At 42.1% G+C, this 16,157-nt stretch overlaps 1 protein-coding gene across 1 annotated transcript in view; it reads right to left on the bottom strand.

Moving 5' to 3' along the window:
- Positions 1-12,060, bottom strand: part of prdm5 (PR domain containing 5) — a 49,325-nt gene extending 37,265 nt beyond the window's left edge. The window contains exons 1-8 of the mRNA XM_053643187.1: positions 11,639-12,060; positions 10,601-10,684; positions 6,540-6,662; positions 4,028-4,190; positions 3,464-3,641; positions 3,207-3,302; positions 2,958-3,079; positions 1,871-1,950 (exon numbers count right to left, since the gene is read on the bottom strand). Coding sequence (XP_053499162.1) covers positions 1,871-1,950; positions 2,958-3,079; positions 3,207-3,302; positions 3,464-3,641; positions 4,028-4,190; positions 6,540-6,662; positions 10,601-10,684; positions 11,639-11,737 — 945 coding nt within the window. The 5' untranslated portion in view covers positions 11,738-12,060. The remainder of the gene's footprint in view (positions 1-1,870; positions 1,951-2,957; positions 3,080-3,206; positions 3,303-3,463; positions 3,642-4,027; positions 4,191-6,539; positions 6,663-10,600; positions 10,685-11,638) is intronic.
- Positions 12,061-16,157: the final 4,097 nt, after the last annotated feature.

The following is a 16,157-nucleotide window of genomic DNA, read 5'->3' as shown; positions in this document are numbered from 1 at the left end:
CAGCTTGCTCTTCAAACTCTCGGCACATTTAGAGTTTGAATCATATGGGGGGGGGGGGGGTGAGTCGTTAAGAGTCCGTAACTCGATAAAACAACAAACGCAAGATTTTATAATACTCTTTCTCCCAACTTCTAGCTTTTCGTCGTTGAGGATTTGGAGCACACGAGACTATTCCGCTGTTCTGCAGCAGCCTTTGACGAGAAACGTGTCGAAACCTCGTCTGCTTTCACGTCGCCGAATGTTCACTGGGCATGAGATAACGCTGAAGTGGATTCACAATTGATGTCATTTACACGCTCGAGCGCTGAGCCTCGTATCTTTCTGCGGCGCGCCGAAAGCACGTCGAGGCTTGACGATGAAATGACGGCTTTGTGCCGAATCCTGAAAAGAAGAAATGGCTTTACGAGGATAGAGTTAAACGTTAGCCCTAGCGTCTCGTTTAACGTTCTGATTGAGTTCTGCGCTTTTCTAATCTCTAACTTCTAAAACCCCGTCGGACCGGGTTAAAAGACGGCGCGCCCGGGCCCTCACTCGAGCTTAAACTCGCTTCCGTGAACCAAATAGAGGCTGTTAAACATTGCGGAGACTGAAATGAAATAAGGATTTTGTGGACAAATCCACAGCACGTCCCAAAAAGAAGTCTTTCCTTTTCCAAAAGCCACATTTCTCATTTTACGGAAGGTTTCCGAGCGGGAACGACACTAATATCGGCTGAGTTACGTCCGTGTCATCCACGAAGGTTAGAGAGCGTTAATTCTCCCCTGGGTCCTAAAGCTCCAGACAGGACCTGGTCATTTAGGGTCGGCGAGCTATGGAAGAGATGAGAAGACCAAAAAAAAAAAAGCTAGGCCACGATCACATCTGTTTCAGCGCAGCAAGCATGTGGCGAAGTCATTCGGCACTTGGCGGAATTGGGACGGCCGTAAAGGGGAGTGAATCTGTCCTGAGAAGTGCAGACAGACCTCGTGGTAGGGGTTGCTGGGGCAGAAGGCGGTAAATGAGTAAAATAAATGAGTACGGATTGTATTTCGTTACAATGCACTCGCTAGCGAAATTGATGGCTAATGTTAATCTTTCGCTGTACCAAGTATAAATATCGGCGTGTCCATCATGGTTAATTAAAGGGAAAATACTCCACCCGGAATATTCATCTTCATAATTAACACCGAAAATTCAGAGTTGACTTTATTTTTGATGGCTTTTAACAACATGTCCTACATTACCCACGATGCCTTCTTCTTTGCCTGCGATACTTAATCTATTAAGATCCTGCGCCGTGTTTTAAATCGGATTCTCGTCAGACTCCGGAACTCTTAAGTCTTGGGCTTTATACTGTTCGTTGTGTAGCTTTTTTTTCCTCCTCTCGTCGGGAGGAATCCTGACGCCAGGGCTAACGGCTGATACTCTGCTCTCTCTCTCCGACTCTTAGATTTCACGAGAGCCTTAGGGACGGGACGGTGAAACAGAAGACGGCCTTTTCGGGGAAAAAAAAAAAAAGTTCGTTCGAGCGTCGACGTAAACCTCACCTCCTACGGAGAGGACGGACGGGTGAGGGCGAGGGCCGATGTGAAAGTCTGGTAGAGACGCTGCGAGGGATGAATATATTTGGAAAGCTGGAATGTGAAACGTTGAGAATCGTGAAGCTGACAAAGAAAAGAAAAGAAAGAAAAAAAAAGAACAACAACAAGAGAGATAGATAGATGGATAGATGGATGGATAGAGGGATGGATGGATGGATGGATGAGGCGAGGATTAAGACGGATGAAGAGCCAGGCAGAGATGAGATGAGACGAGCGCAGGAAGTGATACAGGGAACAGAAGAAGAGGTGAACAGAGCGACGAGAGAGGAGGGGGAGGAGACGTGGCTGACCTTGCGGTGCTCCTGCAGGTTGACTGAAGACGAGCATTTTCTGTTGCAGATGGTGCATATGAGCTTCCTGCGAGTGCTGCCTGCAGAGAAAACGCACACACACGCGCGCAATGAAATCGGCGGCAAGGTGAAAAGATGATTCTTCGAGGCAGACAATAGCACGGCTGGCTGGAACAACGTTACGATAACAGAAAGTTTGCCTGATGAATCAAACGAGGCCGGCTAGGTCAGCTGAAAGACGGAGAACGTTGCACAAAAGGTCAAAGGTTGATCAGCAGCTGTTTTTTTCTCCTTGAGCTAAAGAGCCAGCATCTTCAATAACAATGTTTTTATTTATTTGACTTGTAAATGCTTTGGATCCAGGATCCAAATACATACATATGTGTGTGTGTGTGTGTGGTCCTCGCTAGAGCCAAAGATACTCACTGACAGTAGTCCAACGAAGAGATTTGTTTAAATTGGTTCCGCAGTTTGTTTACATTTTTTTGAAGAAATATCCTAAATGGTGATATCAGGTAACGTGTTGATTCACGCCAGTGTTAGAAATGGCTCTGTTTCGCCGTTTAAACAGATATATGAGAAGAAGGGGAAGAAATCCAACTCAGAAAAAAAAAGAAAAGAAAAAGAGAAAAAGAGTGAGGGATTGACCAGATTGGACCAGGGGGAAAAAAAAGAGGTATCTCATTTCTCAAATTTTTTTTTGTTCCATTACAGATCCACGCTCGACGTGAATTTTAATACTGAAGCCGTAGCTTTGTTTCTGTCCAGTGAGAAATAAAAACGCTCGGACACGACGCTGTGTGTGGGTGTCCTAATGCTGCTCGAGTCACCTTGGAAATCGTAAAAAAAGAGATTTTCACCGTATTCAGAGTTGAGCTGAGTACAACACAAACGCTGATAATAGAATGTGTGTGGATCACGTGCTATTTTATACGCTGTTCAATAATAATAATAATAATAATAATAATAATAATAATAATTGAAGCCATTTTGTTGCAGTGATAATTATGACTACGACTTTTTATAAGCTAAACTGTTAATGGTGTACGTGAATGTGTGTGTGTGTGTTTATGTGTGTGTGTTGTACCTGTGTGGACGTTGCTTTTGTGCTTCTTCAGCGCGTCTTTGCTCTTGAATCTCTTCCCGCAGCTCTCGGCCTTACAGATAAACCTGGCTTCTCCTTTACAGGCTTCCTTGTGTTGTTCAAAGCTACACACAAACACTTGTGTGTTTAGGTAAAAGACGGTAATTCCGTGCATGTGTGTAAGTGTGTAAGTCTGTAAGTGTGTGTGTGTGTGTGTGTGTGTGTGTGTGTGTGTATTTGTGGGCGCAGTACCTGGACTCAGAGCTGAAGGAGCAGTGACAGAGAGCACACTGGTGAACTCGGGAAGCATCTCCAGCTGAAACAGAACTCTCAGTGCAGTGGAGAACGCTATAAATCACATAAGCAAGCACACACACACACACACACATTTCTGAATCACTCAATATAAACAATTTCATATTACTGTAAATATATTGAGATCGTTTTTATCATTGTTGTGCCAGTGTGTGTGTGTGTGTGTGTGTGTGTGTGTGTGTGTGTGGACTGACTGGCGCTGCAGTGCCTGTTTGACGGGGAACTCTTTGCCACAGTTGCGGCACTTGAACTCTTTGTCCTCGGCGCTGGCTCGCTGGTGTAAACTCTGCAGATGTTCAGCCAGAACCTCCTCACTGGGAAAACTGCTCTCACACAGCAGACACTGGTGATCTTCCTGCTTCATCACTGACTCTATACACACACACACACAAATATCCATACTGATTAGTCTAGAGCAAGTTCTAAAACCTTTCAAACAGCAAGGATCCCTTTAAGAGTAAATAAAAATACACAGACCCTCTCATCACAGATGTATTTTAGAAGAAAATCCAATACAAGAAGAAAAAAAAACTACTAAAAGTGTTTTGTTTTGTTGTTTTAAAGTGTGCAGTATTTTTGCCTGTTTATTGGAGCCATAAATGAGCAGCTAAAACCAAGTAATAACTATAAGAACTGAGCGGTCGTGATTGCCACCACTTTAACAACACCCTGGCTCTGCCACCTTGAGGTCTCCCGACCCCGCTTTAAGAACCAGCAACAGAAGCGGGGTAGCTGCTCCGTCTCGGCTCAACACAAACCTGGCTGAGTGCCGACGCTCTTGGCCTCTTTGTTTTCTTCTTCTTCCTCTTTGACGATCTCGTCCTCCTCTTCCTCCTCCATGTCGCTGTCCAGGTAGCCGATGAGGAGCTCTGTGTCCGTCTCGATGTCGTCCACGGCGAGGTAAAAGATATTCTCCCCGTCCTGTCGGACAATGCAAACGCTCGTGTCATGGTACACCGAGGTAAGAAAGTGAGGTGATGTATCTCCTGATGGAGATATTTACACTTAACAGAAGAAAGCAGAGCTTCAGGTCAGGCTTCTATACGGTTTAAACAGCCGGTACCTCATCCTACTGCTAACCCACTAACCACACTATTCACTCAAGATATTAAAACAAACATGAACATAATCACACACACACACACACACACACACACACACACAGAAGACTAAGTGAGACCCTAATTATAATCAATATCTTAGACATGTGTTTTTGTGATTCAGGTTATACTTGTCATACATGGAGTGATGCTGTGCAGACAGAATGACAAGAAGAGGAATAGCTAATCAAATCGCTAATAAAAGACATGCGCATGAACACACACACACATACACACACACACACACACACAGTGAAAGATGGAGGGGTGAAAGAAGGAAAGCAGTTTATCCACTCTTCCTGATTAAGGTCACAGGTCAAACACTGGAAAACTCCAAATTTTCTGTTATCAAACCTTCCCCTTGTCACGGGTCAAACCCAAGACCTATATATATATCTTTGTTAAATGTAGGTGTGCAACAATTATTGGCACCCATATGAATTCATATGAGAAAAATATATGTGAAGTATATTCCCATTGATATTTTACTTCTCTTTTTTTTTTAGTACACCTGGGTGACTAGGAACAGGAAATTGTTCAACCATGACTTCCTGTTTCACAGGGGTATAGATGTGTAGATATGAGGTAACGCATAGACCAAATTCCCTTAGTCATTCATCACAATGGGTAAGAGCAAGGAATATAGCTGTGATGTGCAGCAAAAGGTTGTTGAGCTTCACAAAAATGGGAAGTGTCTATAAGAAAATAGCACAAGCATTGAAAATGCCCATTTCCACCATCAGGGCAATAATTAAGAAGCTCCAGTCAACTGGAAATGTTATGAATCAACCTGGAATTGGACGTGTGTCTATATTGTCTTAACGCACTGTGAAAAGGATGGTTCAAGTGGCCAAAAAATCTCCAGGGATCACAGCTTGAGAATTGCAGAAGTTAGTTGTATCTTTGGGTCAGAAAGTCTCCAAAACTACAATCCGAAATCACCTACATCAGCACAAGCTGTTTGGAAGGGTTTCCAGAAAAAAACATCTACTCTCATCCAAAAACAAACTCAAGCGTCTTCAGCTTGCCAGACACTACTGGAACTTCAAATGGGATCGGGTTCTATGATCAGATGAAACCAAAATATAACTTTTTGGCAATAAACACCAGAGGTGGTTTTGGCACACACAGAGAGGTAGCCGTATGGAAAAGTACCTCAAGCCCACGGTTAAATATGGTGGAGGCTCTTTAATGTTCAGCAGGGGTTCTCAAGCATTTTATCTATACCAGGGTTTCTCAACTGTTTTGCATCCAGAGACCCCTTTCAGAGTGAAAAGAATTTCCAAGGAACCTATTATGATCACAGCACAGGTGCACTATTAAGAATAATCGAGGAAAAAACCCAGTCTACCGTATTCACTTCCTGGTTTTATTAAAATCGCAATTAGATAAAATGTAATGTTATTTATCTGTTTTTAATGATTGAGTTTTATAAGCCCTTTTGTTTACGACTATGAGAACTAAACACTAACCCTAACCCCAATGAGCCTCGTTAATCAAGCTGGATACGAAATTTGGTGTTCATGAAATTCCCGCAAATTCGGGAAACATTTTCGTATCCTACTCGTGCTCCGAGTGTGTGTAAATTCATGCATAAAAAGACTAATTAATGTAAACCTTGTAAATCATCACTCAGCTCTAATTTGAAAAGATCATGTGCTGGAAGTGACTGAGTAAGAATGTTGTGTGTGTGTGTGTGTGTGTGTGAGAGTACCCTGAACTATTTCATTTAGACAGATGACAAAGATGAAGGAGAAAATGAAGAGGGAGAAAAACAGAGAGCGTGAGAAAAACGATGGTGGCTGACTTTGTGTATATCTGCATGTTTGTGTGTGTGTGTGTGTGTGTGTGTCTGTCATTTTTTCCTTATCTTAGGCCAAGCATCATTACACCTTCTTATCTTAGCCACCTTCAAAGCATCACCACACACATACACACTCACACACACACACACACACACACACACACACAGCACAATCGCACTTCTACAACAGACATAACAAACACACACTCTCTCTTGTTGTTTTTACTCTGTTTTGCTGTCTGCTTGCATTTTCTCAGGAATCTTTCACCCTCCTCTGAAACCTGAAACAAAACACTAACACACACACTAACAACGTGGAGGGTTCGATTGGTGTTTTGAGCGGAGACGACGACCGTGTTCGGGTACCTGGATGGCAGCCAGGTTCTTCTGCTCCTGAGACGGCGCTTGGTGCACGAAGCGCAGCCAGTTAGCGTGTCGAGGGTTGCTGGCGTCCAGTATGTACAGAACGTCACCTCTGTTCCCTCGAACCTGCAGCAGCAAAAACATACACATGGCGATAGCTTAGAGATCATGTCAGTGCAAGTAAGATTCCCTGTGTTTTATCTGCAAAGGAGGAGGCAGTCAACATTCTGATATTTGGCACTTCGACAGGTAAAAAAAATATCATATCACGATACCTGAAGGCGTTTCTAGGATACCAGACGTGTATCACAATCTATAGGTTTTCTAACAAACTCAAGTACGCCTCACTGCAAAACCAAAAGTCCAGGGGGTGGAGACATCTCAGTGTGTTTCAGGCTGGATAAGTGAACACGGAACCAAAAGTCCAGGGGGGTGTGGTCGGACCTCATCCCCCTCCTCGTCCCTGGCAGGAGCTGAACCGAAAAGTTGGCTGGGCAAGTGGGTTTCTTGCTGTACAGCATCTCACAGTTTAGGGATTAGGGGTAAGGGTTAGGGGTTAGGGTTGTGCTTATAGGAGGAGCTAGATCATATCTGGTTCCACCCCTTGGACTTTTAGTTCTGCAGCATTTTGAATCCACCATTCTAACACAGTCAGGTTCTTGTTTTTGAACCTCTCCAGTGTAGCTTTAACTGTACACTTATGGTTGTTGTCCTGTTGGATGGTGAACCTCCACCCCATTCTCAAGTCTCATGAAGACTGGAACAGTTTTTCCTTTAGGATTGCTCTCCATCCTGCTCTCAACCTTGCCTAGATCCCCCACATCCCTACAGCATGATGCTCCCACCACCATGCTTCATGGTCAGCATGGTTTTCTTAGGGTGATGAGCAGTGCTTGGTTTCTGACCAATATAGCGCTTCATACCAAGGCTAAAAAGCTCTATTTTGGTCTCATCAGAGACCACTTGCCACTTTTCCATAAAGTTCAGTTTTGTGGACTATCCAGGCTATGGTTGTCCTTGTCCTGTGAACAGCTTCCACTATCTGGGCCATGGCTCTCTCAAACTCTTAGCCTCTCATTTGCTTCTCTGACTAATGGCCTCCTAACACGGTCACCCGGTGACTATATTTTCCCGTAAAGGCATGCCTCGTTGTGTTTTATTCCTTACATAATCAAGCACCGTTGGCTTAAACAGAGGGAATGATAGTCAAACGAGTCAGAATGTGCATATTTTTAAGGCCAAACAATGATTTCTTCCTTAAACCGGTGAGAAACAGGACAGCTTCTTCTTACAAACAAAACGGACACAATCCTTCAGGCAAAATGTTTTGTCTCCAGAGAAACAAAACGTCTGACCTAATACTGTAACTGGTGGCGTTTTTACCAGAAAACTGATCCAATACACAACTCTTACATCATCCTTTTGTTCACCTGATGTACCTATGCTGGATAAACATGTCACGGCCAAGTTTCTAACCCTGATATAGTTCTCGCATTGCTCGCAACAGCACTTAAGGTGATGCGTTTTACAATTCCATACACTTTTACGAGCAAATCTAGAACACTGACCATGTTTCATCGAGCAAACGAACCAGACTAATCCTTGAGAGCTGGTTAACAGCCAGTAGAGTGTATTAGAAATCCAAAAAATGCCAATGACACCAAAATTCTCTTTCTCAGAGTTATTATTGGACATACTGAACTTTTATATATATATATATATATATATATATATATATATATATATATATATATATATATATATAAACATGCAACTAATCCATCTTTGCCAGAGGCACTTTAGGAATGCAAAAGAGCCTGAGTCTTATTGGTCTTGACATTCAACTAATAGTTGCATACAGCTCATTTCCCACCATTTTCACCCAATTTGATCACTGGCAATTTAGAGATCCGATACTCAGGATCAGTACTGAGCCGACACCTGCAAAAAATGTTGGATCGGGTATTGGAGAAAACATATTGGATATCAGATCCTGGAACAAATGGCAAAGACTGGAATTGGACAAGGACAAGGTCAATGGGAAATTTCATTTTGCAACTGGAAATGTATAGACGTTTAGCAAGGCTTAGCTTAGTAGAAAAACGCTTATCAGGAAAAAACCGATGGGTATCACTATCAGCTCATATTCAAGGTTTTAGTATCGGTATCGGAAAAGGAAATGTGTGTGTACAGCTCCATCTCCATTACCGTTTCTCAAGTGCTAGTTCTCTCCTATCGCCAGCTTTACAAACTTCTGCTCATGCTACGTCACAGGGCAGCTGCACGAATTCGGAGAAGCCGCTGACAGACCTCTTTTGTACGCATGAGCTCACACACGCCTGTGATTGGTTAGCGTTGTTCTGATTGACAGCAGACACAGTAACATCATCCCTCCCGCCAAAAACTCTTGGACGCGCCACGGACGCATGATCACATGATGACAGGCCGAACATGTGAGGAGATTTTATTTGAACATTTATGGAAGGAGTCTCCAGTATCGGTGCTTTGTAACAGTCAGCAGTAAAGCCATTCCTTTTATGCTTTGCGGCTTCGCTGTAACGTCTAATATGAGATGGCGTCACTAATTATCTTCCTTTAACAGCATAACTCTTAAGTGTTATCCTTACCTGAAACGGCTGCCATCGTTTTACGCTGTGATATGCAAAGATGTTTAACAATCTTACATAACTTCAATCTGCAGTTGCCTTGGAGACGCTCGTCTCTTGGCTCTTGCCTCTGTTTTTGGATACAGATGATTATCTTCGCCTGACTGTGCCAGTTTTATTGGGTTGAAATGACAGCTAATGATGCCTCGCACTCTCAAACTATGTAATGCTGCTCTCTCTTAATTGCACAGCTGCGGCGAAACCCTCCAGCGCATAAAAGCACGGTAGGGTTCGCAGATTACACGCCATGGCTGGGTATCAGAGCGAGCACACACGCGGTGCTGTAATTTAAGGTTTCGACGTACTGTACGCCGCGCATCCGAGAATGTCGTTCGGATAGACAGATGTATAAATCACCTCAGTAATGCGGCCAGGCCCCGGCTGATGCAGGCTCTAATTAAAATGTTACGGAGCTGAAAATAAAACCCGAATCTCGCAGGGCAAATATTGGGAGAGCAAGAGTGGGGAAGGGAAAAGTGGGGGTGTGGGTGCTATGTGCCCGTGGTGCTGCTTGGCAGGCAGAGCCGTTATTACGGAGACGACGTAGGCTGAGCGGTATGAGCTGAGAACACGGTCTACATGCCTGCTCTGATTACCCCTCGACCAGAGTTGCCCAGTCGAGCGTTTCTGCACCGAAGCACAGCGTCGGTATCGTTCACCATGCCAAACCACTTTTTAAGTGCTCATGATTTAGACATCCAGTCTAGTCGAAGCATGTGTGTGTACCTTTTAACGAAAGCAGAATTTAAAATCAGTGGATCGTACATTTGGCCTATTAGGCGTGTACGCAGATTAACAGGTCAGATTAAACGCCGCATTCGATCAGATCAGGATATGCCAGGATAAATTTCACTACTCAAAGACTGTTTGAACTTTCATTATATTTACATTTATTTTCACGGAGGAAAAATATGAATTTGAATATGCGTCATGTGATGTACGAGAAAGAGCTAGAAGTACACGTCCTTTAAATCCAAATTTATTTACATTTGAGGTTGTACGTTCACTATTACAAAAAGGTGCAAACATTCAGTGATGCTCAGGTTTTGAACTCACAACCTTCAGACCAGGACTAACTCTTGACTTCATTCATCCTTCGTAAATGCTTAATCTTGGTCAGGGTTGCTGTGGGTCCGGAGCCTATCCTGGGAATTCTGGACGTGAGGCGGGAATACATCTTGGACGGGATGGGATGTCAGTCTACCACAGGGCAACTTGACAATGTTTTTATTTTTTTATTTTTTTTTATGTATGCACATCTTTATATATATATATATTTTTTGTGATCCATGGAAACCCACAGTTTTTTCTTCTTGAACTTAGCGCATAATTGTGTTTTGAAAAACAGCTCTGTTCAGTAAACACATAAATATATGCACTGTTTACGAGTCTAGCTACCTCCCACATCAGCCTCGGGTCCATGCTCTCATCCAGATCACCAGGCATCCTCTTCTCGCCCGCGAACGGTCCGAACTTCTCTCCCTGAAACACAGTTACAGGGTCTCAGAGTCACTCTCTCTCTCTATCTCTCTCTCTCTCTCACACACACACACACACACAGGCTTTAATTTAATACAAGAGCATAAGGCAGAATTTCCTTTTCTACTAAATGTCTGGTTTATGTTGTGAGGAATCAAATGATCGTAGGAAGGTGACGTGAATTCAATTAAAGTTCAGCTGAAATTAAGGAATAGGTTTTTATTGCATGTGCATTTATTGAAATACAATTTCACAATGTATGGATATGTTTTAAGGGACGAACTTTAAAACAAACCCTAAACAATTTAGTGCTCTATGAGACTGTCGTTGGTATTATCTCACTGGCATTTCTAATAATTTTATTTTTAATTCTTAATGACCTCCTTAAATAATAATAATAATAATAATAATAATAATAATAATAATAATAATAACAACAACAACAATACTACTACTACTACTATTACTACTACTAATAATAATAATAATAATAATAATAATGGTGCAAAACAACATTGTGTAACTTTTATTTAAAAAAAATAAAAATAAATAATAATTTAAAATAAATAATACATTAATAATAATAAGTGTCAGGGAACTTATAGAAGCTACTTATAAATGTAGCAAGCAGAGACTTTCAAATCGCGCCACACAGGCTCCCTAGTGCACTACGTGCGCGTGGGAAGCTCATTACGCTGTAGCCTAGGTAGTGCGCGTTTGGAGGGAGGACGGACCGGTTTGAGATGCGGCCTCAATTCCAACGTTACCTCCGCTATATACGTGGCACCTCAGTACAGAAAAGTGAAAAGGCAATAAATTGGCATGTGGACGAGATTAGAAGACGACATGACATTCATAAACCCAATAGAAAGACTCGTTGGCTGAAAATAAAAAGTCTCCGTTTTCTGTCAGTTTGTCTTTGTTTTGGGTTTTTTTTCCTCCTAAAAACGAACAAACCTTCTTGACTCGTCTCGCAGTGTACAGCCCGACTCCGTCCTGGACTGTGGAGGACTTCAGAGCGAACCTGTCTGGCACGTACATGCCCAGCATTGTCATTACTCTGACTTACTAATCATGAAAATGTCAACTGTCCTGACAGAAAGCGAGTAAAGTGGATAAAGTTGTCTCTTTTTCTTTTCTCTCGCGCTGCTTACAGTGTTTCCCCTCAGAATCTCGGCGCAGCTCTAACGTCCATATCGCTTTGCCTCGCTGTGATTGGTGGAAAGTTCGTAACCAAGGGCAACATGTTTTTCAACTAGGCGGAGCTTCCGCGTTGCTCACGTGACGTCAGGGCAACGCTGCATTGTGATTGGTGGAAAGTTTGTAACTAGCCCTGCGGCTGCACTTTTTCACTCTCCATCCATGTTCTGTGGGAGTTCATTAAAATGTTGTTTTAGGGTGAATTCAGATATATATATATATTTACTTCCACAAGTGTTGTTTGTTATATTCTACGGAACTTGTTATATTCTACAGAACAGGTTGGACTGACTGAAAACCATTTTTTAAGACATTTTTTCATTCCACTTTAATAAGTACTTCATCCTGGTCAAGGGAATAAACCTTGGATGAGATGGTAAATGGTCTGCACTTATATAGCGCTTTTATCCAAAGCACTTTACACTGTGTCTCACACACACTTGTCATCAGGAGCAACTTGCTGTTCAGTGTCTTGCCCAAGGACACTTCGGTATGTGGAGTCACGGCGGCCGGGAATCGAACCGCCAACCCTACGATTAGTAGGCAACACGCTCTACCACCCAAGCCACTGCCACCCGTCAGATGTAAGTCTATCACAGGACAACCTTGTCTTTTGCATATAATTAAAAAAATCATTATTTGGTCGCAACAATCACAAAAAAAACAACTCTACGAAACCCAGTACGGACTGATAACCTTGTCTGTTTGCATATAATTACCTACCTACATAGAAACCTACCGTTTGTTTTTTCTTGAACTTAGTGTATCATTAGCTATGTTTCCATCCACATATTTTTATGCAAATTTTGTGATATGACATTTTTTTAAAAAATGCTGGATGGAAACGCCAGATGCGATTAAAATCTGTACATGAAAAGCGTATGCGCTTAATTGAGGTGGATAATTTCTGCATTCGATAAGAAGACACGCACATAAACTACGATGGAAGCACATTTACCGAATAAATTCCTCGATGAGCATCAGAAGAGTCATGTGACTATGCCTCGACAAATCATGGGATTGGGATAATTGGCTTTGAAAAGTAAAAATGGCAGCGAGCGAGAGGTACGTTTGGATAGACGACGAGGTCCGGACATTTTTCAACATCATTTTTGAAAAAACTGACTTAAATTCTTGATGGAAATCATGAAGGAAATGTGCGGATTTTCCAAGAAGTGTGAGTGGAGATGATCCTTAAAGGATACAGGAAATCTTGGGTTTCTGAGACTTGCTAGGACATAGTGGAGCAGGTGCCAAGACCGCATTTTGGCTACTTTGATGATATGGACAAAATACTAGGACGAAGGCCAAAGGTCACATCTCTGTCTTCCAACATAAACTCCAGTATGATCAACCTCTTGTTTTTATAACGTTAGGGTGTATCAGATTGAGTGGATTCATGCACTTCCCTGGTTGCAACAACGTTCATTTGTATTGATATCTTGATACTTTGCAGCACTTTCCCCGGAAGTGAAGATTTGTTTCTCTCGAACACACGGGATGGAAGCGGTGCTTTATTTGCTAATGTTTTATGCGATATTCCATTTTTTTTTTACATAAGTTAAATTCACAACTTGGATGGAAACATAGCTATTGTGTTGCATTATTGTGTTTTGGAAAAAAAGCTATACTCAGTAAACACATAGGTGTTGTTTATGAGTCTAGCTTCCTCCCACATCAACCTCGGGTCCATTGGTTTCATTGGTTTTATCCTCAACAATGTGTTAAAAACCTTATTTATTTGTAGCATACTCATTCATGGAATCCATCCATCCATCCATTTTCTGTACAGCTAATCCTTACTGGGTTGCGGGGAACCTGGAGCCTATCCCAGGAAGCATGGGGCACAAGGCGGGATATTCATGGAATCAATTAGTCAAATTTCAATAACAGGATATGAAGAATTTTCTACGTTCACATGCTCATGCACACTTAGGGTCAATATAGCAAAGCCAGTCCACCTACTGGTGTGTTTTCAAAGGTGGGAGAAACCCGGAGAACTGGAACACAAGACAGAAACCTAAGCTCAGGATTGAACCAAGAACCCTGGAGCTGTGGCATTTTTGGCGTTGTGGGTAACGTAGGAACCCGTTAACAACAAGAAAATCGGCATGTCGGCAAGATAAGTTTAATCTGAAAAAAAAACCCACGTCGACTCTGAATTTCTCAAAATAAAATAAATTTTGGATGCCATTGATGATCACGTGAAAGATTCGTATGCAAATCATGCAGGGTTTACTTTTCCTTCAATCACTCAACTTTAACAAGAAACGTTAAGCTTGAAAGAATTTTAATCACCATCTCTCGACATCCAGCCTATGCAGTTCACCTCTACCGAAATTCATTAACATGCTTTGTCTCCAACTTTTTGGTCTTACATTGTGGATGTGAACTGGGGCAGTATTTAGGCCACATGTCCCAGAGGAATGGGCAAGAAAAGTCACAGACAACGATGCACATTAGGAATTAGAAACAGATCAAACAAGCTCTAGATGTGCCACACTCTGACATTTGTCTCAAGCAACTTAAAATGTGAAGCCACATACAATTTACTAAGCTATTAAGTGAGCTGATCCGAAAAGAGCAACAGCAAAACGTGACGTTTTCAGAGCAAGCGGCAGAAGTCAGAAAGGTTATAAAGTCATAAAATATAACACTAAAGTGAACAAACACAGATGGCATTTTGTTGAATTCTCTCAGTCATCCACCTTCCAAATACACAGCTGTTTATATATCTGAAATTCTATATGAAACACACACCTCACTTTTCTCAGTTCTCTCAGTACTCCACTTGATGGTATCCTTGAAATGATTAGGTACCATACACTATCTAAACCCTTACGATATTGGCCTTCAAAAAATTTGCCAGATGAACATCAAGAGAAACATTTATCATAGATTTGTTTAGCTTTAACCTCTCTTTAACGTTATGACTTGATAAAGTTGAAGCGTGTCAGTCGAGAACCTGTATCTTTAACTCATATGTTGTTATTACACCAAACACTCATTTTAGCACTCTGTCTTCAGGTATCGCCAGCTTCCCGTTCTTGTTTAGTTTCCCTGATTGTGTTCACCTGTTCCGTGTTGCCCCTTGATTACTTGATTAGTTTGTGTACGTATAATTTCCGTGTTGTGTAAAGTCTTGTACGTTTAGATCAGTCCCAGAGGCTTGTTTTCCTGCCTTCGTTGTTCACAGGTTCATTCATTTCCTGATTTTGAACTCTTCATGAATATGGATTTCCAAGGTTTAACGCCATCTACCAGTGTTTTGAAGACTTACTATGGACAATTTCTGTGATTTCTGGAAATACCCTTATAAACATAACATCAAGCTCACTCGCTTGCCTCCAGTTTCTATCACATGACAGAGGAAGGGTGTTATGAAACACAACAAAACAAAAAGCGCACAGAGCCGAGTCGAGTCGTACCGTGCGGTGGAAAAGCGCCATTAATCAGTTTCCTAGCTCTCTAGATGGTGAATCAGTATATCGTGTACACGAGTTCGGGTGCAGGTAAGGACCCTGTCTCACTGCACGCTGGGACACCGATGACTCAATTTCCGCCAACATGACTACGTACTCGCGTTGTAAACCACTGGCATTTACCAACAACAAGGAGGACCGATATCTTTCTCACATTATACCTTATATAAATTTGTTAGCATAATCACACGAGTTTCTGTCATGGTACTTACTTCAAGCAGGATCGTAGGCAAGCTAGTGGGTTTATTTTTAAAAATCATTAAACACTTAAAAGACTCAAACACACCGTATATAGAACGTCAAATAAAGTTAAGCATCGCTAAAGTAATAAATCATTCGACAGCTACAATAACAATAACAAGCTACTAACACTTGACGAGTTCGTCCGCCATTTTTTTGAGAGGTTTCAGAAACTATGACGTCATTTTCAGTACGGGAACATAGTGAGCATCGATGCTCTCTGGGTTTTGTGGTGCACTGTGGGATTTTTTTAGCGAGCGAAAGGATTTTCAGCCCTTAAAATGGCCGACTCCCTGATCACCGCCCTGACTACTGAACTAGGGAGCCGACTGACGTGCACCCATTGGCTCGTCGCGATGTCTTGTTGGTTGTTTTGTCCAGGCTTGTCTCGTAGTTCTGTATTTCGTGTCTGAACCCTTGCACGTACTACAATTAGCAATCTTTTTTTTCTTTTATACTGATGGGATTTAGGTCTAGCTGTATTTACTCACGTAATACTCAACTACAGATACCCACACTCGAGAACAATCACAAGACACTTCACACTGATTACA

This window comes from Ictalurus furcatus, chromosome 15, assembly GCF_023375685.1.
Source record: "Ictalurus furcatus strain D&B chromosome 15, Billie_1.0, whole genome shotgun sequence".
NCBI lineage: Eukaryota > Metazoa > Chordata > Actinopteri > Siluriformes > Ictaluridae > Ictalurus > Ictalurus furcatus.
This window is presented reverse-complemented; position numbering and strand designations above follow the sequence as displayed.